Source organism: Takifugu rubripes, chromosome 19, assembly GCF_901000725.2.
Source record: "Takifugu rubripes chromosome 19, fTakRub1.2, whole genome shotgun sequence".
Classification (NCBI taxonomy): domain Eukaryota; kingdom Metazoa; phylum Chordata; class Actinopteri; order Tetraodontiformes; family Tetraodontidae; genus Takifugu; species Takifugu rubripes.
In genome coordinates, this window is record NC_042303.1 from 10735273 (window position 1) to 10762921 (window position 27649).

General features: G+C 47.6%; 2 protein-coding genes across 5 annotated transcripts in view; one reads left to right on the forward strand and one right to left on the reverse strand.

The window, feature by feature from the left end:
• Positions 1-3083, forward strand: part of kcnab2a (potassium voltage-gated channel subfamily A regulatory beta subunit 2a) — a 49448-nt gene extending 46365 nt beyond the window's left edge. For all 4 annotated transcript variants that reach the window (XM_029826687.1, XM_003973347.3, XM_029826688.1 and 1 more), the window contains one exon: positions 9-3083. In XM_029826687.1, the coding sequence (XP_029682547.1) occupies positions 9-98 (90 nt within the window). In that variant the 3' untranslated portion in view covers positions 99-3083. The remainder of the gene's footprint in view (positions 1-8) is intronic.
• The window catches only part of megf6b (multiple EGF-like-domains 6b), a 35456-nt gene continuing 10888 nt past the window's right edge, over positions 3082-27649 (reverse strand). Inside the window, exons 7-40 of the mRNA XM_011614013.2 lie at positions 18707-18829; positions 14001-14123; positions 12848-12973; positions 12253-12375; positions 12012-12134; positions 11780-11917; positions 11387-11509; positions 11116-11238; positions 10732-10902; positions 10215-10346; positions 10011-10139; positions 9793-9921; positions 9466-9600; positions 9259-9393; positions 9043-9168; positions 8812-8943; positions 8494-8622; positions 8265-8396; positions 7866-7994; positions 7641-7769; positions 7368-7496; positions 7146-7274; positions 6635-6763; positions 6423-6551; positions 5925-6053; positions 5695-5826; positions 5491-5619; positions 5283-5411; positions 5033-5161; positions 4807-4935; positions 4590-4718; positions 4382-4510; positions 4032-4160; positions 3082-3759 (exon numbers count right to left, since the gene is read on the reverse strand). Coding sequence (XP_011612315.2) covers positions 3707-3759; positions 4032-4160; positions 4382-4510; positions 4590-4718; positions 4807-4935; positions 5033-5161; positions 5283-5411; positions 5491-5619; positions 5695-5826; positions 5925-6053; positions 6423-6551; positions 6635-6763; positions 7146-7274; positions 7368-7496; positions 7641-7769; positions 7866-7994; positions 8265-8396; positions 8494-8622; positions 8812-8943; positions 9043-9168; positions 9259-9393; positions 9466-9600; positions 9793-9921; positions 10011-10139; positions 10215-10346; positions 10732-10902; positions 11116-11238; positions 11387-11509; positions 11780-11917; positions 12012-12134; positions 12253-12375; positions 12848-12973; positions 14001-14123; positions 18707-18829 — 4343 coding nt within the window. The 3' untranslated portion in view covers positions 3082-3706. The remainder of the gene's footprint in view (positions 3760-4031; positions 4161-4381; positions 4511-4589; positions 4719-4806; positions 4936-5032; positions 5162-5282; positions 5412-5490; positions 5620-5694; positions 5827-5924; positions 6054-6422; positions 6552-6634; positions 6764-7145; positions 7275-7367; positions 7497-7640; positions 7770-7865; positions 7995-8264; positions 8397-8493; positions 8623-8811; positions 8944-9042; positions 9169-9258; positions 9394-9465; positions 9601-9792; positions 9922-10010; positions 10140-10214; positions 10347-10731; positions 10903-11115; positions 11239-11386; positions 11510-11779; positions 11918-12011; positions 12135-12252; positions 12376-12847; positions 12974-14000; positions 14124-18706; positions 18830-27649) is intronic.

The window sequence follows — 27649 nt, forward strand, 5'->3', positions numbered from 1 at the left end:
CTCTACAGGTTCTTCCAAAGTTATCATCGTCCATCACACATGAGGTGGACAGCATCCTGGGGAACAAGCCGTACAGTAAAAAGGACTACCGCTCCTAACGCGGGCCCCCGGCAGGGCTACACCGGGCCTGCAGCTGTAGCTGCGGCCCACCTTTGCCTGATCCTCTGTTTGCTTGAGCTTTTACTGAGTGAGACCCTGGCGCATGAGTCAGCCAGGGCACCTCATTTAGAGTCACGGGGATAAGAAAGGGGGGTAAAAAATGCAAACACATCTGTGGGAAACAGTAGGGCGTGACAAAGAACTACTTTAAAGAGAGATTAGAGATATACGCTCATAGTAAAATCACTTATACATCCATTTCAGCTGAACATTTTTTTAAAACCATAGACAAAAATATCTTTAAAAAGTTTAAGCACACGCTTGCTTGGCAGCCAGATTTTGTTTTTCTTTTATAGAATCAAGTACAAGGAAATCCATAGTGTATGAATATGAGAATTAGCCTGTTGCACATGTACCATAGCCATGCATTTGTTCCTTGGACATTCTGTTTACAAATGTGTACTGTACTGAGTCTGTCACGGTTTCTATGAAAAAAGCAAAAAGCCGTCTGTGTCGTTGATATTGTCGGTGTACCAGAACAATCAGCACTTTAGTATTGTCAGTATCAGTGTTGGAGGGGAGTCGGGGGGGTATTGTAGTTGTCTTATCTCACAGCCATTGCACTGTAGAATCCTATTGCCCTCTCCTCCTGTCTCCGTCTCCACTGGCAGTATGATGCTCCCCATCTGCCACCGAAGAGATTAGTTGTGTGTGCACCCCCGACACAAGGAGCGGGGCGGGTGCGCGTCGCCGTGTCACCTGCTCTCCGCTTTCAGGCCGCGGATTTACTGTGGAGGATGCGTCCCTATCGGCTCGGGGCTCACGTCTGAAGGGACCCAGTCAAAAAGACGCCGTGTGCAGGTGTTTGGCCTTAATTCCACTTGCATCGGGCTGTGAGGGCTCAGCAGCTGCACAGCATAGACGGGAACGCTGACTGGTAGAAGCAGCGTATTTGGTTGCGAGGTAAACGGTGTGTGTTTAATCGTTGAGTGGCAACAGCTCAGGGAACAGAGCAGGAGGCTTTAGCGGTGTGTCGACGTCCACGCGGTCGGGAGTTTGTCTTTAATCGTCTCTTCCTCCGTCACGTGTGGACGCTCGGGAGGACCAGTGACATTATATCATGGCTTAAGCCAAAGATCTTCTCTGTCATCACTCTGTCTCTCTCACAACGGTTTCACTCTCGGCTCCTGCAAGATTCTAGAAGTCATCTTGAAGCATGTGCTCTTTCAGCTTGTTATCTATGATATGGACTTTATGCCATGTATATCTTTACTTGAGGATGCTGTTATACTATATAAAAAATATCTCCATATACCGAATGCAGAGTACTCGCTTAAGGATGTTTAGGTTACATACAACCTGAGTCATGCCAGAAGTATTATTCTAAATGTAATTGCACCCTATATCATTTTCTCTATCGGGTGCTCTTGCTGTGATTAAAGCACAAGTGGATAGCATGTGAAACACCATCAACGCATGGATCAGCAGCCCCACAGAACATATAGAGTGATTAAAACAATGCTACTTCCACTTATTAACACGCATAGATAAGGAATCTTTACTAACAGCGCATTGACTCATAGCGGACAGAGAACAGGCAGATGCTACTATAGCGACCGCGCTAGCAGGAATAATGGTATGAATGAGCTGTAGGTGCTTCTCAGCAGAGATGGGACTGAGGTTTGTTACACCTCCAAAGGGATTTTTAACAGGTGCAAAATAAGTTCATGTCTTAATGTGGATCCCTTAATGTTGGTGTGTGTGTGTGTGTGTGTGTGTGTGTGTGTGTGTGTGTGTGTGTGTGTGTGTGTGTGAGAGAGAGAGTGTGAGTGTGAGGGGGGGGGGGGGGGGAGGACAGATAAACTAATCCCTTGCTTTGATCCATGTATATGTTTGGTTTGCTGTGTCTGACTAGATTGAACCAGCACAGGCTGAGCTTTTCTGTCACAAGAAGGGGAAATTAAGCATATTTAGGTTGTTTAGTCAGCATAGTGCCTGTGTCTTCATGTTTTCATCTGTAGGGAGGAGGTTTGAGACTTGGAGAGAAAGATTTAGTAATTGCTTTTTAACTGGGGCCAGGGGTTAACCCTAACCCTCTAACCCCTAACCCTGAATAAAAGAAAAAAACTAATGGTGGGACCAGAGGCAGGCTAATTTAGCTTAGCATAGAGGGGAAATGTGGCTTAAATCCAGAGCAAATATGATGCTCAACACTCAATGTTGGGGCAACCCAAAACTCCAGAGGGCACAAAGGAATCAAACCTGATGCTAAGCTAAGTTAGCCAGTTTAAGCAGTTTTCATCTGTGCTCGGTACACACAGAAGCATTAACCAAAAAAAAAAGCAGAATAGTCCTTTAATCGGTATCGCTGTGCATCTTTGTGTGACCGTCGGTGTTCTGCCGCACCGACAACGATCCTGTGGCGTCCTGAGGTTCCTGCACGTTCCTGAAGTAGGACTGAAGCGTACGTTCCACGTGCCCTAAACTGTGTAGGAGGCTCTCGTGCTTTTCAGTGGTCCTAGTTTAATGATGTTCACTGTTCTTAGATAAGGAGAAAGCAGAGCCGCAGACGACAAGATGGCTCTCAGTTATACAGAGAATATATTTTTATGTTTTAGCCTTTAATGAGAACAAAAAAAGAACTTTTTTATTTTTTTCCATCATGCTGCATTTTTCCTATCAGTGTTGTATCAAATTTCAGACTGACAAAAAAAAAGACGGTGTGTAGTGGATGCTTTACGAGGAATGCTCTGAAACGAAGGATGGACGGCGTTAGGAGAGCCTGGTATTTCTGTACATAGTGACATTTGTATATCTTTCTGGTCGTGATCACCTCTGCCTTTTATTTTTCTTTCTTTTTAAAGTTTTTTTCTGCAGGCGTTGGCTATCTGCACTGTGCTTGAATCTGAATTTAGACAGGATGTACAGCTTTGATCTTCAGTGAAAATGAAGTAACGATAAAATAAGAATGGTTAAAAAAAAAACTGTGGCACCGTCTTTATTTGCATTGGGGTTTTTTTTTGTTTAAAAAATCTACATGGATCAGATCTGCTGTGATGAAGACACTGTTCAAACGTATACAACCGAGTCAGATATAAATATAAGTGATTTTGTACAAACAATAAGCCAGAGAGGGAATTTCAGGTTCTCTAGAAGGTCTGATCAAGGAGCAGTGATGAGATCTGCTCTAGAATTGATGCTGAATTGATGAAGGAAAACAGTCAAAGACTTTTTATAGGATTAATCTGTGGATTTCCCAGCTGAAAACGGTGGAGATTCACTGAATTCACAAATGGTCTTTTTCTGATCAGTGAGCAGTAAACGCATCACAGCACCTTTGACCTAAAAGCTGAGTGACAGAATACAAAATGTTGCCCTCATACCACATTTCCAGCAATATAAACAGGTTCTTTTAAAAAATATATATTTACAGCATCAACAAAATATATCAAAAGCACCAAAAGGCCCAGTCCGAGTGTGACAGTGCAGCTGTCAGGGTGTTTGCATGGAGCCCGTCCAGGTGCCGCTCGCTGCCACGAGCTTCGGCTCACGTCGCGTCAGCTCAACGTCGCCGGGTTCTCTCCCGCAGACGCGGCGCGTTCAGCCGCTATAAGGAGTTGTGCTGTGCGTCTCTCCCGCCGCCGCCGCGCGGAGGCACACCTGCGGACACGCAGAGCGACGCGGCCAGCTCAGCAACCGCCGGAACAAAGAGGAAGTGCAACCTCAGCGGCTGTGCATCAAAATCAGACAGGAAGCTGAGTGATGTCAGCACTTTTAACTGCTTATTTACTCTGATTTCGCCGCGTCAGCTGAAACGTCAGCTCTGCTCTGACTCAAGGGAGAGCTGAGCTCGTCACCTGCTGGAGCCAAATGAATGATGCAGCAGAAGGTGTGTGTGTGTGCGTGTGCGTGTGTGTCCTTTGTTACCGCACCTTCCTGACAGGCCGGCCCGATCCAGCTGTGTCGGCAGCTGCAGCGGCCGTTGCGGGGGTCGCACTGGGCTCCGTTTTCACACTCGCAGGTTTTGGCGCAATCTGGCCCGTAAAAGTTCTCCGTGCAGTCTGACGCCAACGCACAAAATGTGACGCAAACAACACAAATGCAGAAGAAGAGCGGCTGTTATTTGAGGTTTCAACACAACCCGAGTTACTGGTCAGCAAGAATAAACCACAGGTCTAACAGAATAACGGCCTCTTCCCGTTTTCCCCATAACTGCCTCTTTTAAAGACAGTAAAGGGAAAATTAAAAAAAAAAAAGATTCTAAAGCTCTTATGAAGGTTACCGATGTCACATCTGGGTCCAGTCTTTCCTGAGGAGCAGAGGCACCTTCCCGTCACGTGGTCGCACGCCGCCGCGCCCTCACAGTTGCACACTTGTGCACAGCCGCCACCGAAGGTGCCCTGTTCACACACTGGGACAAGATGGAGGGGTGGGTGGGGTCAACAGGAGGGGTCAGCGGCGGTCGTCGTCATCAGCCTTGTTAGACTCACGTCTGTGGCAGCGAGCGCCGCGGTATCCCGGGGGACAGGCGCACTGGCCGGTTGCCGGGTGACAGGAAGCTCCGTTCGCGCAGTCACACTGCAGCTGGCAGGAAGGACCGTAGAGACCAGGAGGACAAGCTGAGGATGACGGATCAGCACGTCGGCATGGTTCGACAACACCCAGATTCATGTGTTGGAAAAAAAGAAGCGCTTTATTTCTACTCACAGTGCTCACACTGACGTCCGTAGTGACCGGGGCGGCAGCGACACGCCCCCGCCACTCTGTCACAAGTGCTGTTGTTCCGACAGTCGCATTTGAGCCGGCAGTCGGCGCCAAACGTGCCTGCAGGACATTCTGAGACGACAAAAACGGGTCAACACAACAAACCACGGCAGATCCTTTACGCGACAATAAACCATGAATGAATCAAGAATGCGGGTCCTGGTGGCACCTTCATCACAGCGCGCTCCGGTCCAGCCGAGGCCGCAGCTACAGTCGCCAGTGGCGGCGTCGCACCTGCCGCCGTTGCTGCAGTTGCAGCGATGGAGACAGCCGAGCCCGAACCAGCCCGGGGGGCAGCCTGGAACCGGAGAGGCGCTGGGATTAGAGCCTCTTTATTTATTTACTACAAGCAAAACGATGAAAACTACCGAACGCCTGCACGGGCCCCGATGTCATTAATGGCCTTTGTGGCGTCTCACCGTGTCCGCAGTCCTCTCCCCTGCGTCCGGCGCCGCACAAACACCGCCCGCTGACCGGGTCGTTCCGGGCTCCTTCTCCACACGCTGCCACCCGAGCGCAGTCTGGGCCGAAGCGCCCCGCCGGACAGGCTGAAACCCCCCGACATGGACACGTCACGCATTGGTTGTTTGTCGTTTGTGCTTCACCTGATGGTAGTTTCACACTCACTGGTGTTGCAGCGCGCTCCTATGAACCCTGCCGGACATTCGCACGCCCCGGTGGAAGGGTCGCACCTCCCGCCGTTATCGCACTGGCATTCTCTTTCACAGTCCGGTCCGTAACGTCCTTCCTCACAAACTAATGACAAACACCAAGTTTAGCCGAAGTTTTCATCCTGTGACGTTTCTAACGTGAATAAAATATCTGACGTACTTCTGTCACATCTGGGCCCGTGAAAGCCGGGGGCGCAGTAACACGTCCCGGCCACAGGGTGGCAGTGTTGGTTGGTCTCAGAGCACTGACAGACCTGGTTACAGTTGGGCCCAAAAGTACCTGGAAGACAAGCTGGCGGAGGAAGATGTTGTTTCTTAGCACAGCCCTTCATCTAAACTTTAGACTGTAAAGGCTGTGAAGCCAGAGGTGAATGTTCCTGTGGCGCTCACTCTGCTCGCAGCCGTTTCCCATGAATCCCGGAGGACAACCGCACTCCCCAGTGACGTGATGGCAGGAAGTCCCCCGAGGACAGCTGCAGCGCTGCTCGCAGTCTTTCCCGTAGCTGCCCGGCAAACATGCTGAACAGATGAAAGCAAGAATGTGTTTAGAACTGCTAATCCCTCTCTTCTGTCATTTCAAATTAAACATTTTGTGAGTCAAGTCTTTTTATCCAGTTGTAATTTTTTCTTGTGCCCTATACCTGTAACAGCCTGAACATATCAGCTCCAATGTCTTTAAAATGATTTGATCTATCAAACAAATTTAAGTTAGGTTTTCAGGCTTTCCAAAGAGGAAAAAGGTGAATTCTCTCTACATTTCTGTTTGTCATTTTTTTTGTATTTCAATAAGTCATCCTGTTTTTTTATTTTTTATTTATAAGACTTAATTGTTCTCAAACAAGCTAAGAAAGAAAAGCACTGAAGGTGTGTGACCGGTCAAGTGGCTACCTTTGTCACAAAGTTTTCCTCTCCACCCTGGGGGGCACCGACACTCCCCTGTCACGTGGTCACAAGACGCCCCGCGTGCACACTGACACCTCGCTTCACAGGCGGAACCAAACAGGCCCGGGTCACAAGCTGAGCACAGGAGGATTATCTCAATGACAAAACTGCACGCCGCTGCACTTCCTGTGATGTCACAGTGTCTCTCGTCCGCTCACCCCTCTCGCAGCGCTCTCCGATCCAGCCGGCGCTGCACCTGCACCGTCCGGTCCGCCTGTCACACTGGCCGCTGTTTTCACAGTCGCACTGCTGCAGGCACTCCTCCCCAAACCGACCCACATCACACTCTGCAAAACAGGAGCGGCGCAGGAGGCATGAGAGGGTATCGGAGGCCGGAGAGACCTCTGCCAGCAGATAACACAGTAGAGTCCAGAATGAAAAGACTGTAGGCTGAAGGAATGATGCTAATGATGAGCTAACCTCCGGCTGATCCCAGTAACACAACTCCAGCTACACTAGAACTATTGTGATGAATAAATGCATATAACAGCAGTTTATCTCTGACTTGAAATAATGGTTTTACCAAGTCAGCAGTTGCTGTAGCAACACTAGGAAAGCTGGTTTATTTTGTTTGCTTGCTAATTTTGAACCGCCTGAATATGATCTGGTGTAAGTGTCAGGAATTCAAATGCACTAGAAATTTCTTTTGTGGGTCCTCCACCATCTTACCCAGCTCACAGGCTGCACCCCTCCACCCGCTGGCACACACACAGTCCCCGTTGGTCTTATTGCAGAAAGCTCCGTTCTGACACAGGCAGCGATGCAGACAGTCTGCGCCATAAAACCCCGCAGGGCATTCTGGGAGAGAAAAATGCAGAGAAACACATCTCTTCACCCATCAGTCACCTGCTTAAATGGCTGTTGTGCACTGCTTTTTGTGTTCTCACCCACCTTCTGTGCAGCTGGGTCCGGTCCAGCCTGATGCGCACGCGCACTGTCCACTGGCCGGGTGGCAGATGCCAGCGTTACGGCAGCTGCAGGTCTGGTTACATCCTTCCCCATAGGAGCCGGCGGGGCACGCTGCCAGGAGAGGGGCAACAATATCATTACCTCTGCATGAACTCTGCTGATCAAAAGTGTCTGATGAGTGATCTGGGTCGTGGCACTGCGGGGGCATCTGTGGCTCATCGTTTGGAAGCTTTGTGTGATGAAGCTGTAACTCACTCAGGTTGCAGAATGGTCCGATCCAGCCAGCTGGACAGGAACATTCTCCGTTGATATGATTGCAGCTGCCGCCATTGAGACATAAACACTTTTCCTGACAATCCAGGCCGTAGAAACCCCACGGGCATGCTGAAACAGGTCGAAACATATTGGATATAAATTTATCTACCCGCTGACTAGAAAATAAACATGAATTTGGATTTCCAATGAGTGTAATTGTCTTACGCTTCTCGCAGTAGGTCCCTGTCCACCCCTGCTGACAGGTACAAGCTCCACTCACATGGTCGCACAACGCGTTGTTTTCACACTGACATCGTTGGCGACAACCGAGACCAAACATACCTGTGGGACACTCTGAGGGAATCACACATGCACGCACACACACACACGCAAATGATTGATTAAAACATTAAATCTGCTGCATTGTGTTACTATGGCTCCCCCTGTTGGTGGTATTAGGTATGACACTTTACAATGTGCCGCCGTGCAAATTAGTCATAAATGAATCGTGTTTTTCAAATTCATATATTTCTTTGTAGGCATGATAAAACAAATTACAAGAAAACATTTCAGACTGATCTAATATCAAATGTCACAAGGACTGAGCAACAATTATCGACATACTTTGCTGACACTGGTGCCCAGTGTAACCAGCCTCACAGTTGCACTGGCCGGTCACAGGGTCACAGCTGCCATCTCCGTTTCTACAGTCGCATGTTTCAGCACAGTCTGGACCCCAGTGACCTGCATCACAAGCTGCAGCAGATACGTCACATTTGACATAAACCGAGAGAAAATGACGCATCTGCAACTGAATCCTGCCGCCGTGACGACGCCGGCGCTGCACTGTTACCTTTCCTGCAGTGGTGTCCGGTCCAGCCGGCAGCGCAGGTACACCGCCCGCTCACCCCGTCACAGCGAGCATTGTTCTCGCAGATACACTTCATTTGACATCCTTGACCGAAACGTCCGCTCGGACACGCTGCAGGAGGAAAGAAAACCAGATGCCGGTTTTAGGAAACTGGTATTCTGGGGGACGTGTTGCATTGGTTCGCATCCAAAAGCAGCACTGAATAATTTCAAGGAATCACTGCACCGCCATCTTCTGCAGCGGGATCACTGTTTAACACGTTACTACGGAAACCAAGCAGTGCACAGTGCTGATACTTACAGTTCTGACACAATCTTCCCATGAACCCCGGAGGACAGAGGCAAGACCCGTTATGTTTATCACAGACACCTCCGTTCTCACAGACTGGGCAGGTTTGTGAGCAGCCGGGACCCCAGAACCCTTCGGGACACACTGAGAAAAAAATGTTCAGAGGATGTTTGTCACAGGGGACAAACTATAGCAAAGGAATACAAACATATGTAGTTAAATATATATAATACGAGCACTCACAGTCCTCACAGTGCTTTCCTGATGTCCCAGCTGGACATTTACATTGACCCGTCACTGGGTCACACACGGCGCCGCTGCAGTTACAAGAATGTGCACAGCCTGCTCCAAACTTTCCCTCTGGACACTCTGTTCACAGGGGAGATCAAAATGAACAAAATCTAAAAGCAGCTGAGCCAGACGGCGTTTAAGCAGTGTGACCTCTGTAGGCTCCCGTACCCTGGTCACAGTTCCCGCCGTGACGACCCGGAGGACATTTACGCTGGCACTCTCCGGTCACATGGTGACACGACACTCCAGGGGGACACGTACACCTGCTTACACAGTCGTGTCCGAAACTACCGGGGTCACATTCTACAGACAGAGCGGGAAGTTGTTTGACCTTTGCTTCCTGTGAGGAGCTGAGGAATCTGACAGGCTGCTCACCGTCTTTGCATGTGCTGCCCCTGTAGCCTGGTTTACAGACACAGGTTCCGTGGCGGCGGTGACATTCTAACGCATTCTGCTGGACACACCGACACTCCTCAGAGCAGCCTGGACCAAAAGCCCACTTAGGACACGCTGTTGGTGAGAACAACATGCAGACCAATGGTGGTTAACAACAGAAAAGACAAGAGCTGTGAAGTTCCTGCGAAGTATTTACAGGCTAGATTTACTGCCTGTGGCTGCTAGGAACATTTAGAGTCCTTCTGTTCCAGATCTTATGATCTAGTCTTTCTATAAGAGCTGGTCAGGTACAGTAGAGAGACTCACGGAGGTGGCAGAAGCGTCCGTAGAGTCCAGGGTCACACAGACAGGCTCCATAGGTCCGGTGGCAGCGCCCATTATTGGCGCAGTTGCATTTTTTATTGCACATTTTCCCAAAAAAACCCTTTGGACAGCCTGCACGCAGGACACAAATCAACAAGATATTATGATGGCACCATTAAAAAGAACAATAATGTGCAGGGACAAATAAAGAAGCTGCTCACCATCCTGGCAAAACTCTCCGCTGACCCCTGGTGGACAGCGGCAGCTCCCAGAGATGGGGTCACAGCTCGCACCATTTTTACATTTAGAAGGGAAGGAGCAGTTTTGACCAAAGAATCCCTCAGGACATGCTGGGAGATTGAAAACCAAACAGTCCCATCACTGCTAATAACAATGACATACGTGTGTGTTCCTGTGTGTCTCACTCTGGTTGCAGATGAGGCCAATCCACCCATCGGGGCAGTCGCAGCCAGTTTTCCACTGATTACATTTTCCCCCGTTCGTACAGTCATCACAGGTTAGACTGCAGTCGTTGCCAAAAGTGTCATCCAAACACACTGGAGACGACACAGCGGTGAGTGAGACACTAAAAACCCCATTACGGCAAATTTATGGCTATTAGGGAATCAATGGGTACTGTGGCAACAAAGGTCAAGAAAGATGGAAAACTTGCTCTGGAGGAAAATAATCATCTAACTTCCTGTTTCAGGCTCCAGTTAGCTGCCAGGACACATGAGCCTCAGCATTCCTGGAGCAGCGGCGTTACAGTACATACAGCAGTAATTAATCCCTGACGTTTGTGGGTGTTTTCCGCCTGCAGTAAATGAGTCTCTGACAGTTTGGCCCCCCTCAGAAGTCAGAGTCTGGTAATCAGATACAGCTTCCTGTTCATGATAACGAGCAGGCAACACTGCGGCGACAGCGGGAGGGAGGCGGGCTCACCAAATTTCTCTGCCAGGTTACTCTCAGCCCTCAGCTCGCCCTCGTCGTCTTCATAGTCGTCGTAGCGCTCCAGAGGCAGGCTGTAATCTTGAATCAGTGTGAGCTGGGGTTGACCGAGAGGAAACTCAGTGGCGCCTCCGCTGGACAGGGCTTCAAACACATCTTCTAATGCTGCGGAGGAACATTCACGGTGAGACACACATCAGAGAAGCCCGCGTCATGTATAAACTCTCTCTGCACATCATCTTTAATAAAGGTTTGCTTTACTCCAAAGTTCCAGCGCTCTGTTGCTAACAGGCTAAACCTCTTATTGCATTTTCGGCAGCGTGCGTCTGGTGCGATTGTCTCATGTCTGCTCTGCTTAACGTGACCGCCAGTACTCACGGATGCAGGACTGGCGGTCCTCGTCCAGGCGGAATCCCCGGCGGCAAAAACACTGAAAGGAGCCGGCGCTGTTCTGGCACGTGTGCTCGCAGCCGCCGTTCACAGCCAGACACTCGTCTACATCTGAACACAGACGCAAGAGTACGCTCAGAACTGCAACTCTCCCACCGTCAAACCAAAAGCAGCCGCCCGCGTGTTCTGTGACGAGGCCCTCCGAATCGAACCAAGACAAAAGTCTTCAGTCACTGTGTCGTCTGAGGACTTAACGTACCGTTGCAGCTACACCCGTCTGAGCTGAGCCTGTATCCTGCCGAGCAGTAACACTCGTAGCCTCCGGGGTAGTTGGTGCAATCCTGCTCACAGCAGGAGCTCTGCTCTCCACACTCGTCCACGTCTGCCAAGTACAAGAACCACAACGCTGAAACTACCCCAACCAGCAGCGTAACGCTCACATAATGAGGTCACGTGAAGCTGCAAAGGTTCATTAGGGCTAAAATTAGAACCAGAAGACGGAACCTAAAGTGTTTCCTATGAAACATTTGGCTTGTTCAATTGACATCAGTGTTTGTTGAAGCTATTGGGTCATTTCTAATAAATCATCATCATTTACACATTTACAAAACCCTGACTAATGGAATAAAGGCTTCTTGTTGCAACACCTTACCAATACAGGTTTTGAGATCATCATCCAACCTGTAACCGTGGTTACAGGTGCAAACGGGTCCACCGGTTGAATGCTGGCAGTGGTGCAAACAGCCGCCGTTGTTGCTCTCACAGCTGTTCACGATCTCCATCTCGATTCCTGTCAGAACACGAGACAACGTTAAATTAAAATAAACATCTGCTGCCAGTGAACGTGAGGTGTGATAAAAGTCATTTTTGGACACGGAACACACTGTAGCACTGTTTCCCGTCAGATCCCAACTCGTAGGCTGCGTTGCACACGCAGACGTAAGATCCCAGCGTGTTGTGGCAACCGTGAGCGCAGTTGCTGGTTTCTGTCTGGCACTCGTCAACGTCTGCGACAAACACATGCAGGAGAGAAGGATGTCATCACGGTAAAGAAGGGCTGCGTCACGCGTTCATGTCATGAGACGCACGTCGTTGTGAAATGATGCCACCAGTCTGTCAATCTACCTTGACAGGTTTTTCTGTCTTCTGCCAGAATGAAGCCGTCTCTACAGTCACAGCGAGGCCTGGTCCCGTCCAGCCGGCACTCGTGCATGCAGCCTCCGTTCTGAACCGCGCAGGGATCCGGCACTGCACCAGAAAAGAAACCCGTTACCGTGAGCTCACAGGGGTCAGCGGCCCTGATGCGCAGCTGGTGAGGAGTTTCCACCCGTTTGCATCCTTCTATCGTTCCCTGCATGGTTCTGCATGTGTTTGACTTGTTTAAGCCTGTCTGGCATCGCTGATGAGAACCTTCAGTTCTGCCAATATTAAAGGAAGCTGTTCACAGCCAACAATTACAAAATAAGAGGCAATCCAGTACAACCGCTCGGTCACGGAGATGGGACCGATTAAGTGAAGGAAAGACGGTGAAACGCTCATTACCAAAAATGAATGAAAACACATTCCACCAGCGCAGACATCCTGTGATATAGCTTTAACGGTATGAGGCAAAATATTTTTTTTATTGTCTGGTGGTTTTATGAGCGCTCGTCATCCGTGTTTTCCTTCTGCCTCAGCTGAGCTATTTAGTTTTGCTTCAAATAAGAAGTCGGACACTCACGGGTGCAATGCTTCCCGTCCTCCGCCAGCACGTAATTGGGTTTGCAGCGACAGCGGAAATGAGTGGAAGATTGCTGCACGCAGTAGTGCTCGCACCCTCCGTTGCTGATGGCGCAGGAATGGACAGCTGCAGGAGGGGAAGAGAGGAGGCAAATTATGGCACGGCTGAAGGTCAGACAGAAAGCTGAAGACAGAGACAGAAGAGGAAATCATGTGTCAGGGACCATAAAGCGTGACGGCCGAGCTGACATGGGTACAGAAGAACACCGCAGACGGCCACGTGACCCCTCCATCAAAAGGTCAAAAATCAGAGATCTAACTGTCAGGAGCTCTGAGCCGCTGTTTTCCTCAATCATCTCCTGCCGTCTGTCTTCGTCCTCTTGAGCAGACGTCCTGGACGCCGAGCCTCAGATGAAACAACCGGCTCGGACCCAAACGGCCCTTCTTAGAGATTCTTTTCAACACCCATCCATCATAAGGGCGCGTCAAACCACAGGCTGCTTTTCCAGCTCCAAATTGTTAAGAAACACGCCAAGTTTGTGAGATACACCTGACCTCAAGCTGGATCGATCTGAGGACCTTCGCTCGGCTCCTTCTGGGATGATTCCAGATTCTCCTAGTCGGCCTCGGGCAGCGTGATTATCGGCAGTCGGGTATGCAGCCCTAACGGGGAACTCGCTCCAGATGTGGACTCCAAATTAGCTCCGCAATTGTACATTTCTTTAGCGAGATATGTCACAGGCTCCCGGGGACAGCGGGGACGAGACTGCTCCATCCGATGAAGCAATGCTCCGAGGAGAGCCAGGAGAGACATTGATTGTCTCTAAATGACGGAACAGGCTGTCTGCATTCCTGACTGCAGGGACCAGGGCCAGGTTTATAATCTCTGTTCTGTTTTTGAGCAATCCTGCTCACATTTCCCTGATGTGACAATGAAATCACACTCTTGTTGGGGTTCATGGAAACGCCACGAGGTCAATGCTGCTGGGAGAACATTCAAGATCAAGCTGTGAGGTTTCCGTTGGTTTTACTGAATGGGCCAACTATTGTCAGAACCACATAGAATCCAGAAGATATCAATCAAATTTCTCAGGAATTACACTGACACCCTGTCAGAGAGCCACACGCACACGCCCCAACAATAACCTCCTCACCGAGGCAGGTGCGCCCGTCCACGTGCAAACGAGATCCTGGGTGGCATTCGCAGTAGTAGGATCCCCTGGTGTTAATACATCTGTGCTGGCAGCCTCCATTGTGGACCTGGCACTCATCAATATCTGCAGGCAGAGACAGGAACAGAGACAGACAGAAGGAGACAGATGGGAGATAAATGAGCGCAATTTGCCCAAATTCCTCCATTACGGGAACAAAAAAGCCTATTAGAGCTGCTGATTCTGAACTGAGAGAGGTTTTAAATGCAGGTTCTAGGATAAAGGACGTGATGGATGAGAAGGAAAAGTGTTCCATAAGGGGACCGCAAATCAAACAAATTCCCCATGTGGTAACAACTACTGAACATTTAAAACCCAATTTAAATTCCTTCACTTCTCTGGTCCTTGGGGAGGAGCTGATCCATGGAAATCCAGATTAGAGGATGCAGAACATACACATTCTTTTCAGCGGCGCGTTCAGATCACAAATAAACAGGAGGAGGTTCTACGTCTGGGAAAGTGACAGCGAGGGAAAGAAGAGCGGCCTCACGTGTGACAGGATTCCAAATTTAAAAAAACACATTCTGATGGGACTGGCAGCTGTGATTGGAGTTCTACACCATCAGATTTAAGCAGCTCAGCTTTGTTTGGGTCCGAAGGAAAACTGAGACACCAAGTGGAAAAGTCCAGGAAGTTTTGTTAAAATTAACCGAGAGTGGTTAATGACGGTGTGGCTGAAGCAACCATGGCAACAAGGTGACGAAGGTGAGAGCGAGGGTGCTGCAACAGGCCTGAGAGAGCGGCCAACGCATCATAAAAGACGATCAGTCTTCTCCTCTGACAGTGAGAGGAGCCGCCCGGCACAGTTTTGACTTCAGGCAGCGGTTTTCTGCAGATACTGTTTCAAAGATTCACACAAAGATTGCAAAGATTCTCTGACTTTGTCAACAACTTCAGGGACTTTACCGATGAAGGATTGATTTCACATTTTTAGGGTGGCAGATCATCTTTGGGACTGAAGCGGCAAAGAAGCACGCAGTGGAGTGTAAATAAACTCCAGTCTGGGAGAAATAACCGTCACATAAACACGGTTTACTGTCGCCTTTGTCTGCTGCTTCACATGAGGCGTTTGGGGTCTTTTCTCCTGCACAGTGAAAACTAAATGTCTTGATTAAAAAACAGAAACTCTGCAGGATCCACCGGGTTTCACAATCGGTACTTAACCATTTTAAGAGAAAACGCTAACTAAATAATGAGCTTAACGGGAAATAAACACGAAAACTATTATGGTCAAATAATGAGTAATGTGGCAACTATTTGGTAAAGGTAAAATATGTGACAACTTAAGCCCCAAGCTACAACTTTTGTTCTCCTGATGAAAGAAAACAGTTTTTCCAACAAACCTGAAAGCTGATGTAAAAGAAAGAAAGTAAGTCTTTTCTGATGGAAGCAGAAGTCCTAGAGCAGCATAATATAATATAATATAATATAATATAATATAATATAATATAATATAATATAATATAATATAATATAATATAATATATATAGTATGGGTGGTTTTGGGAACAATTATCTCTTCAGCTTATAAGCACTCACACATGTTCACCATCATGCTGCTGCTTTGGTGCCTCAAACTAACGTTCTGTAGAAGGAGAATCGTACCGGCACACAAGTCTCAGCTGAATGAGAATTAAATAAAAATAATAGCATTTTTTTAACAGTATTCGAAGCAGGAAACAGCTCCTGGAGGCCAAACTTCAGCCGTCCGGGAAATCTGGCAGCAGCCGTCTTTCCATATTTTCCACCCTTTCCGTAGGTTCTGGTTTGGTTCCTCGTAAAAGGAAAAGGGGGGAAAAGGATGTTGGTGTGTGTTGGCGTTGAGCTGCTGTCGTATCAGCTGCAGACTCCAGAACACGATCCCCTCTGAGCTCCAAGCCAAAGCCTGAACAGTGGCTGGCTCTTACAGGAGATGCATTAATCCTCCGACCGCCGCGCAGCACCGTCCTGCTGGAATACTGGTCTGGGCCAATTCCAGAGAGATGATTTATTTATGAACTGAATAGAATGATTCTGAGTCTCCAAGGCCAACAGATCAGAGGGATTTTTAGCGCTAGTGGCATTAATAGATATGAAATACATCCCAGCACAAGATCCACTGCAAATAAAAGACTTGAAATTAGCACAATCTGTCAGTTTATCTGTTTAGACTGTTTATGTCTGATGACTCATGTTTTTAGACTGTAATCCTTATTGATAAAGGCCAAGCGCCCTCTCTGATGGGAGCCAAACAATCTGTGCAGTGTCAGACATCAGGACAGCAGACGCCTCGTCAGCCTGTTTAGCTGCCCTGTCAGCAATGAGGCAGGATAAACATGCTTGAGTATGATTTCATGACTTACCTGGTGCCAGGTAGCCAATGTGGTGGCCTCGGTATCCATGGTAACAGTGAGGTCTGTAGCAAATCCTTCTATAGTAACTGTACTGATAGTTTGCCGCGGAGGTAACAGATACCATCGCCAACAAGAAAACCCAGTAAACTGGAGAGAAAATCATGGCTGGATGGGGAACGCAACGCTGGAAAATGTCAGCAGCAGACTAATTAACTCAGACTTTGTATTTGCTGAGTATTTGTCCTTAAAAAAGAGTGAGCGGTTTCCAGGTGCTGAATCCTGCTCTGACATTGGTGCAGCTTTAACTTATTCACTCCTGATCCATCTCTCCTCCCTCCATCCCTCCGTGTCCTTCACCCTCCCATTCACCAAAAGTAGAAATATTTACTAAAAGGTCCTCATTCCCCTCTCTCTCTCTCTCTTTCTCACTCACACAGATACCCACATCCTTCTATTACTGTCTTTGTGAGGACTTTTATATACATAAAACATTACCCAGCTCCCAACTCCTAAGCCCAACCAGCCTGCCCCCAACATGAACCCAATCCTAACCTCAACCTTCTGACCGTGTTTTAACCCTCAGATGGTCTTTTGAAATTCTAATATGGAGCAAGAACACACACTACAGGAGCAGGATCAGTCATTAACACAGCCATAAAGCACAATAATATTCACCATCATTTCCAACGACAACCAGTCCCACCTGCAGAAACCGACCAGCGTCATGTGAGTAACAAGGGAACCAGTCGCCACACAGGTCTCAGGGCTGGTGATGGCAGTCAGGAGCCAGATTATACATTTATAATCTCACATAACAGATCGCTCAAAAAGTGGAGTTGCTTCAAAAGATGGGGCTCCCACAATCCTCAGACAGGTGCTGACAGACCAGTCCTGCCACTGTCGAACCCACACAAGCTGCTGGACTCCACAGCTTTGAGTCAACAACACTGATCATGTAAAAATCACAAGGAGCTACTCAATCGAACAGGCGGCATCTCAGCCAACATTTTATTTTTACTCCATTCAACAGAGCCGTATCAGATTTCCGTGTCAGCGGTTTTTGGCGTATTAACTACTGGCAGCAACTGTTTTTCATTAAATTGGAATCTTGAGTTTTGCCAAACGACAGGATTCCCAACAAAAGCCGGGTGGTTGTAAGAGATCCAGTCCCCCAGAAACCTATTCAGCAGCTGAATGAATGGACCTCTTCTGTGATCTGCGCCCATAAATCTTCACGCCGGGGCAGAAGCGACTGCCACACATGTGGTAACCGCAACCACGCACATCATTCTCCCTCAGTACTGCAGCCAATTAAAGGCTATTACAGCTTTAAAGCTGGGAGCTGCTGTTTTCGTCCAACCTACAGCCGTATGGCAGAGGGAGAGATCAATGCCAGCTGTGACAACTTTCCCATCAGCTCTCCTCATAACCGTGACAGGAGCTGGTCTCCGACTGCTCCCTGCTCCCCCGGCCGAACTGCAGAGGAGCTGAAGCATCTTCTCTCCGGGCTTGGCTGCAGCACACAGGAATGGTTATTGATCAAACGGAGCCGTGGCGGACGCCTTCCAACCAGCGACATCAAACTCTGACAAAGTAAATGGAGGAAAAAGCTCAGTTTTGTGCTGTTTCATCATGGAGCTTTTTTTTATTTTTATTTTTTTTTTTTACAGATAATCTGAGCCAGGAGCGGTTCTGCCAGTGGATTTAAATGAGATCTGTTTGATGTTTGCTGTCGGCAGAATCCAGTCACTGAATCAACCTTCAGCGAAACACAAGTCACTTTATTTAAAACCGGTTGATGCTGACCCACCAGACATGAACACAAACACACAACGCCACGGTACCGGTTGCACACTTTCACGTGTCGGTCAAGCGGCTTCACATTTGTAAATGCATGATAAATATATAAATATAATATAAATATATAATAAATAATAAATGTATGAACGCTTCAGTTCACATCAGCAAAGATCTTCGCCATCTGTGGACCAGATCAGTGTCCTTCAGTTCTGGGCTCCCAGTGTTAGTTGTTAAATACATAAAACTTTATTGCACAGTGATCCTTGTGGCGGTTACATGTCAATACTTAGATGTATCCTGTTGAGAGCAATGTGGGACGTGTACCGTGAGCAAGGCAGGATTTCTGGAGCCATGACTGACAACTGAGTTTAATAGGGCAGAATGACCTTGACCTTTGACACGCTAGCAGCAAAAGTCAAGGCAGCTTGTCTGAAAAAGTTGAAGACATTCTTTTGCTGTGTCTCACAGGAATGAAAGAGACTGCCGGGAAAATCTAAGCAACAACGGAAGACTCACCCTGGCAGGTTTTCCCATCTTCGCTCAGCTTGAGTCCAGGAGGACACCTGCAGTAGAAGCTTCCAATGGTGTTACAGCAGAGAGCCTCACACCCCCCGTTCGTCTCCTCGCATTCATTCACATCTGAGGGCAAAGAAGGTGCAATCCGTTAAAATAAAAATAAAAAAACAGCCCAGCGTTCTGTTTTGGACACCGTCATCTTCATGTCACTGAATCTGTTTCTACGGTAATTAAAGGTGATCTAAAGCATAATTGCAGGAGACTTTGCTTATTTTTACCCTCCTTATTTCAGACTTTAAGAAAGCTTAAAAATAAACTAAGTGTATTCCAAATCATTAACATCACACCACCTCCCCCTCGGAAGCAGGATTCTGCTTCATTTTTCACAAAACCACCTTTTATTTCAGTTCCTTCAGCCTCACATCCTGCTGAAGCCATCATCGGCCAGACCAGATTAAATCTTTCTCTCCTGTTTCCAAACTCCGTATAATGGCTGTGGGCTGATGCAGGTGCTGACAGCTCATCACATTTGTGTGGCGGAGCTCCTGCATAATGTTTAAGCATGATGGTAGAAATGGACTCTTCTGCTCCGTGCTGCAGTTTCAGGATATGGATTTGTTGCTGGCAGTTTTTTTGTATGTGTTCTCTGGGAGCTCACGTTTACACTGTGTTGTCTAACTCTGTGAGGTCTTTAGTTTGCTGAAGAAAATAGGGAGGAAGAACTCATTTAACACCCGCCTGCCTGTAAAACATCTCCGTGTCCACAAAAGCAGAGTGTCGGTGCACAAAGGAAGGTTGAAATTGAAATGAAAACGGCTTTATGGAACATTTTTTTTCATCCTCAAGCAAAACTCTGCCCATTGCATCATTAAAACAGCAATAAATGGCTTCGATTCAGGTTGTAACACATGGAAATGGCCACAATGATAAAAAAAAAAATCACACATTCAAGTAAAACATTACTGGTACTTCTTACTAGCTGAGTTTTTTTTTAAAAATATCCATATAATATCTTTGTGCTGAGATGTGTTTTTTATTTTGTTCAGGCCTCACGACAGATTGGTTCCATGAGTCTGGGTCCTCGGGTCAGAACGGCTGACTGCCTTTGGCACAGTTGCTGAAACTTATAAAAGCAAAAAGAATGTGTTTAAAGAAAAATATGCAACAAACAAGCCAACAATAGTCTGATTCATGACAACTGGTCAGAAATAGCAACCAGAAGTGAGGAACACGCTGGTGTGTTTGTGCTCTCTCTCGGCCTGCATCCACCCCCGAGGGCCCACACCTGCGTGGGAGCCGGAGCTGCTCAGGGTCAGTGTCATGCTTGTCACTCTCCCACTTTCTGCCCAGTAAGAAAACAGGAATGTTGATCTGGTGCAGGTCGGGAAGACAAGAATGTAGAGGAGCGGCAATAACAGTTGTTTGTGAGGAATTAAAGGGTTTCGACACAGCGAAATTTGTCTTTTTGTTTGGCTTTGCTAGCCGCTTCAAATAAATCCCCTCAAACTACAATAGTCCGTTACATCACAAACTCAACTCAAACAGAAACCAAACCATAAAAGTAGATAGTTCGCTCTACGTGGAAAACTCAGACAGGTACAGGTCTGAGGTTTAACTGCGGCTCTACCTTCACCTGCCTCCAGGGTACGTTGCAGCCGTACATCAATCCAACACTAACGGCGCACGTCCAGCTGAGTGTGCAGACGCAACTGAAAAGAGCAAAACAACTGCAAACAACAAAATGTTTGAAGATCCCCTCTTCATCAGACCACAGGCTCCGCCTCCCAGACCCGAGCCTATCAGACAGCTGCCTGTCTTGATCAGATCCTTGTTTCTGAAAACAGAGGCGTCTGCAGACTCGCCTCCACCCCGGGTCAGAGTTAAAAGGTCAGGGTGGAACACATGCAGGGAGAACCTCAGGGACCCCTCAGCATGTAGCGGATGTTCAGACAGTTGATACAGGCCTTTGTGTCACAAGATACTGACTGAAAATAGGTGAAGAACCAGCAGCTGCGATGTGATGAAACTTCAAACACAGGTTCAGCCCTTTAGGTCAATGGAGAGGTGCGTTAGCGCGCTAATTTAGCCGAACAGCTGGACTCATTCAAGCAAAAATTGAACATTTTCAGCTGAAACAAGAAAAACATTCAAACTCAAACTGAAGTTTTCATGAGAAGGAAAGAACTCCTCAATGCTGGACAGTACTGGACCTGTAGTTCTGATCAAGAGCTTGTTGTAACTACAGTAAAGTGTATCATGGGTTGTAATTAATGGTCTTTAAAATCCCACATACAGCTGTTGCCAAGCCAATCAAGTAAAGAATAAAAGTAAATAAACTGGGTTTCTCTAAGTTGTGCTGAAGAACACCACCTCATGTGTTTTGTGTGATTTCCTCTGATAAAGACCGCTGGCTTCCCCACCCTGGACCCCAGATATCATCTCCGGAGGTCATGGGCCAGAAAACTGTAGCACACATTAGCGATCGGAGACGCCACTTTCTATCTCCACCATCCTCGCAGATGCTTTCTTTTACAGGTGCTATGAAGAAGACACCTGGCAGAGTCTGAGCGATCGGGCAGAGGGTTTGTCTCTCCGTGACACACATCAAAACGTGGCGGCGCGATGGTTAATGACATCTCCCCATTCCTGAACTGGAACTGATGATTTACATCAAATTCCTTCACAGAAAAGTAATCTTTGACCTCCAGTGCAGGGGACTGGAAAAGCACTTTACTACATGTAGCTGATGGAAATATAGTCATTTACATTTTAGAGTCACAACTCTGTCCTCTGGGGTACAAAGTTGTAAGATATATTGTGATTATTATGTATTTTAATCTCAACGAGCACTTCTGCACCACATGCACATCACGCTTTATACTGATCAGCAACAGTTAGCAAGTTACATTTGTTTTATACCAATTTTTTATTTCCATCTCCAAAGGCAGAACATCAAATTCAACAATGCCCCCTGCTGTTTATCGGATGCTACATCATCCTACATCTTGAGAGAACACAGCTGCCACAATACAATAACTAAGAGTCAGGGAACACCACATTTTACTTGTCAAAGTGCCCGCTCTGGGAAAACATCGTCTGCCCCGGTTCACCGCGCTGACGGCTCCAGGAAACTATGCGTGCTGCACGAAACATGCAGCCACTTCCAACGCTTTCATCCCGTTTGATCCATCCTGATTGCATATTTAGGGAACAACTCTCTTCCCGCTTCCCTGCAATTGTGGCCAGCTGAGTGGCGAAGCGGCGCTGTCGCTCAGACCCAGCGTGGCCTTCCTGAAACCAAACCCACAAACCGTTTCTCATACTGACAACAAGCTAACCGAGACCACTGAGGTACTGACACACGAGGAGCCGTGCCTGAGGGGTAGAAGCAATTCAAACAGTCCCGCTATCATTAATTAAACTGCATTAAAGTCCTTACATGTGAAACGCGTCTATCTTAATGGTCAACAGATGATCGTGTGCTGATCCGTGATCGGCCCCCCTCATGACAGCTGGTCACCGTTGGCGCTTTCTTCCACCAAAGGTTTCTCGTGTGTAAAGTCTCTGGCTGTCTGCCTCTTTTTTTGAAGGTCGTTTTGTTTTCCTACGCCTCTCCTCCCTGTGGCGTTGACGAGAGGCGACAATGGAGACGAGAAGCTCTGACGGGAAAAGCTGCGAGAAGCCGTCTGACAGTAGAATGAAAACTATCAGTGGCGCAAAATTGAGTATTTCTGTATGTGTGACCACGGAGGATTTGAACGCTACATTAAAGAAAAATCCAAAGCTGGAGTTTATTCGGCGAACATTCTGCTCTGCTGAATGCTGAGTTCTAATCCCTGTTCTGATCCAATTCACTGCGCTTTAACTGAAGTGTGTGTGGGTCCTCGTGCCTGCGTGTGTGTGTTATGGGACACCCTAACTGCTTCCCAGCCGTGTTGATCTTGCTGTTTTTCTCCCTCCCTCGCTACATCTGAATACCTCAACTCCCTCGTTCCCACTCGCAGACGACTCAGATCCCCTCATTTTGAGTCTCGTGATGATGCAGCCTGTAAACAAACATCCGCCTGCTGATAGGACGACCTCAAATGGTCGTGTGTTTCGGTCTGAAGAATGTGTTTCCCTGTGTCTCACACACACCTGACGATAAGGTTGCAGGCAAACACTCCGACGGTGGTCTACCCCTCAAGTCCCCACAGCGGCCATGTGGTTTCCACAGATATCCACACTTGTTCCACTGGAAAAACTGACAGATTCCGATCTCACATCCAAAGGAAGCTGGCGTTATTGTAGACTTCTGTCATTAGCTAAACTCTCTTTATGTTGGACCTTCAGTGATGCAGAGCTAGAGTTTATAATTATTATTTGCTTCTACTGAATAATAATAATAAAAACAGTTTCGAGAGGTTACGTCCAAACCTGAAAAGTAGGACTGAAAGTAGGGCAGATGCATAAATTGTGTCTCCGGAAGACCATTTTGACCTGGGGGAATTGCCCTCTGACCATTCGTGTGTGCTGCGACCTGTTGAGGCCTGCGGCCTCCAGCGTGGCTCAGAATCTCTGGGATGGCACATGAAGGCCGGCATAAATCCAAAAATTACGGCTCAGCTCTCCTTGTCTGATGTGTGCTGCAGATATGCTGCTCTGGTATGTGGAGCAGGAGAGGGTCGGTGCATGACAGGCCATCGTGTATGTGTGTGTGTGTGTGGGGGGGGGGGGGGGGGGGGGGGGTGGGGGGGGCAGCAGTCAGCAGGAGCCGGCTGACTTCTGACTCCAGGATTATAGCCTGTTGTTGTGTGAGATGTTCGACAGGATGGTTGATATTTTCATTCCAACTGTTGCTCGCAGTAGAAGGTCAGACACAACAAGGAGGGAGCTGCTGCAGCTCTCACAGTGGCTCCACCCTGAAACTTCTACATCAACCGATTAAAGATTCCAAATATGAATGTAATATTTTCAACTCGTTTGTGTGGGATTGTTGGATGATGGATTTATGTTTCTGTCCTCTATATGGTCTTTGTGGCACAGATTTGATCCCTAAATGGGAGTCAGTGGGATTTTTCCAGCATCGGATCATTCAAGAAAATAAAGTTAAATTGCTAGAGCTAGAGTAAGTGTTTAATGTCACAAACAAACATCATATTCGTTTCAGCCGAGCTGTGAGGTGGATGTTTGGGTTGAGCAAGATTCTTGTGGCTGTCTGACATTTTTGTGGGTTATTTTCCAATAAATGCTGGACTGCTGGCAGCAACAGAGCGAGAAAAGCATCTTTAAATGCTCGAATGAAGGCCACTAATCACTTGTTTTCACGCCTCACAAGCAGCCGACACACACTTGAAGAGGATGACCGCTCCTCCAGAGATAAGGCTGCAGGCAAAAGTGATTCACTACCATCAGAGGAAACACAGGCAGGACGGACATAAATCCACACTGATGACCCCTCTAATTGTGTTTTGCCAACTCTTGTCGCTGCCGATTTAGCGTCAGCCGTCATTGTCTCACTCAGGGGTGACCGGGAGCGACCTTTCATCAGAAATGCTGTAGAGAGCCTAATGAGACAGGGTGGGAACTCAGACTCAGCATAATTACAGGAGATTAGGGAGTCCCGGCAGGTAGCTGGGCGAGGATGTGCCCCGCCACAGAGCAGCGCACACCCTGTCATTTCAAACGCCTTTTCTGACTCCACAGGCTGCTCTGATGTCACCATAGGCTGTCTCCGTTTAAAAATAAGAGAGGGCGACAAAGCATCTGCATTTAATATGTTGTTTACGTGCCTTTTTAATATCAGTGATCTCCACGCCTGCCTGTGCCTCTTTATCGACTCCCTCCTCAGTGTGAACAGTTTTTATAGCAGAAGTGGAATTCTCGCGTTTGTGCCGAGAGCGTTCTTTTTATCCAGAGTTCTGTCGCTAAAAGTCTCGTTAAAGAGAAAGTCAGCAGGAGAAAAAGCAGCGGAGAATGTGTGAGAAAAGACTTCCAGGAGAATTTCTCCCTGCAGTGTCCACATTTCCATGGCTTCCCTCTGGAGGTCACACTACGCCGGCTGCGGACAAAGCCGAAAGAACCGGATTAAACTCTGACACAAAAACAGCAGCGGCTCCATTTAGTTTCCACTTTACGGCTGATGAGAGCGATCGTCTGAACCAAAAAAGGAGAAAAAAAAAAGATAAGACGCGAGATTAAGTCACCACCTGACTTCAGTTGAAGCAGCTTTCAAGATGCTTTTTACATCTGAAGCAAAGGTATCGCCATTAAGGCTTGTTTTGGTTTGGGGTTTGTTAAAGTCATCAGAGCCCTGAGAACGAGTTACGCTGCCTCTGAGGAGTCGAGATGTTTCCTCTCCTGGAGACTCAAACGTTCTGCTAAAACACAGGTTGAACTGATAAGACAAACGTGTCCATCACGTTACAGGTTAAGAAACCTAAATTTTGTTTTTGACCTCTTAATGGAGCGGGGTCACAGGGTCATGAGCTCCTCCCATTAATTACGTTCTCTCTGCTTTTCATCTTTACATTTAGTTAAATCAATAAATAATTAAAGTACAGCCGGATGGTGACCGAGCATGTGTGAAAGCTTTGACCAATTTCTACTTATTATTTGAAAAGCGGGTGGGGGTGGGGGGCGTTCCCAGGACCCTACTTCCTAACACATCCCAGGGGAGAAAAAGAAATGCTGTTATTATTCATATAAATGTTTTATAATGTGACATTTAAACCACATCGTACACTCACAGGTGCAGCTTTTACTTTCTGTCAACACTGAAGGTGGAACTAAAGAAGAGGAGCATTGACAGCGAAGCAGAACTTTTGCCATTCTCAGGGACGGAGGGACTGAAGGCGATAATCTGTGCAACTCAACTGAACCCGCGCCAGGGTAACCGACCCCAGAGTGCACGCGTGGTTCTTTTTTTCCCTTATCTTCAGCTGTTTCTCAAGTGTTTTTCTCCTTAGAAAATTCTGACAGGATGGAGAGTTGAGGGATTTATTTTTACTGCGGGAGGAGGGCCAAGGCCGCCGTGCTAAAAACGCCTTTCTCGTTACCGTCCTCTGGTGCTGACCCTGGAGAGCAGGTGGACCCAGAGCCAAAGACGGATCCAAGAGTGCTTCTTCACAGCTCTGACCATCAGTCAGGCCCTCGCCGATGTCAGCATCATGTGTAAAATGACTTCCCCATCCGCTGAGGATGCTATCTTTAACAACGCGGCCCCACGCGGGAACCTCCAGCCCAACTAGGACAGACACCATCTGTGAGTGTGGCTCCCCTCTGTCACTGACAGTCTGGGGGGGGAAACAGCACTGTCAGCACCGTGGCCCCCTGCTGTTCAGGAGTGCTGAGGAGCCCTCAGCCATTTCATTCACACGCTGGTTTGATCTTTGCCTCTTTGTTCTGTGAACATGAGGTCAACACAAACGTCACCCCCGTCCTTGGGTAAATCACTCCAGCGAGCGGTCAGACTAATAATGATCACTGCTGATTTTACGCTTCATAAGGGGGGGAAGTGATGCGCTGCTTTGTTGCCATGTTGGAACTAGAACCAAACGCCCAGTAGGATTAACGACTGATGTGTGAACAGCAAAGTCTGGCACCGGTAGTTTATGTGTACCGTGTGTACCAACTGAGTCAGAATAAACCCTGTGTGAATACACCCAAATGTTTGTGCAAGTTTCTTTTCGGTAGAGAAGAGTGGCGTCAAGGGTTTCAAAGACATTGGACTCAAGAATAAATGACACCTACAGAGACCTTCCTCTTGCAATGAATTCTTGAACAGACCAACCCTGCAAGCCTGTGAACTTCAAACGGGGCTGAGACGCTCAACAAGTGGCCTTTTACAAGACAATGAATTCCCACAATGGCCCCGGGGTTGCTGTCCTGACCTTGCTACCAAGCTAACAAGAATTCAAACTCACAGTGCAGCTTCAAGACGAAACCAGAATAAATGTGTCAAGTCACATTTATCTCCAACGCACAACTTGTTTTAAGGCACATTTCAAATTGATGGCACATTCAAAATATACAAAATGTGTTAGGGGTTGAAGAAAAATCTGATTTTGAGTCACTACTGGTTGCTAATCTACACAGAGCCTCAGATAAAAGGAGTCAAAGATGATAAACGTGGCTGAGACAGCTGGATTTAGATCCTGCTCATCAGTGAAAGGGTCTGTCATTAATAAAGGGCTGGTTCTTTTGGTCCCGCCCTGACCCTCAAAACTGAGACCTCATTTGGGGAGAGCAAATAAACACCTTTACTGTACCAGGGAATGAGCTCTTTCAGTGAAACATTTCACAGATTGGCCACAACAAACACGAGTCCAACAAACACTCGCGGTGCAAAAACGAAGGAAGGACAAAAGCAGCAGGTCCACATGTGGCTTGGAGTTTAAACAGGACCTTTTTCTGTCCACATGCCAAGATTTACCCGTGTCCACACAGATGCTTGTAAATATCTTCAGAGGTTAAGGGCTCTTACCCAATCCATCGGGTTTAGGTTTAAAGAAAATATTTTACTTTTTATTCAGACAAGGGTGGAATTTTTAAAAGCTAATCCGACGATGTTTCGTGTTTCTGCCTCACGAGCATCTGTTTGTCTGCATCTGAGCCCAGATGTCAGCTGGTATGAAGATATCTGCCTTGTTAAACCTTTAAAAGCCTTGAAGCTGTTGATCCCAGCACATACCGCCTGTTTACTGATGACAGGCCGGATACCGAGTCCCTTTAGGTGAAGACCGCCGTCATGAACTCTCTACTTGTAAGGTTACAAATAACATCCCATAACCTGAAGTATCCATATAGATGTGATGTCATCGAATCTAATCTAGTACCTGCGCAACATGTCTGAGAAAGAAGGAAGTGGTGGTAGATGTTGTTTCTGAGAGGAAGGCAGCTTGAAGGCAGCCGTCTTCACTCACCACCGACTGGAGCAACCACCAAAATCCTCTGTCATTACGG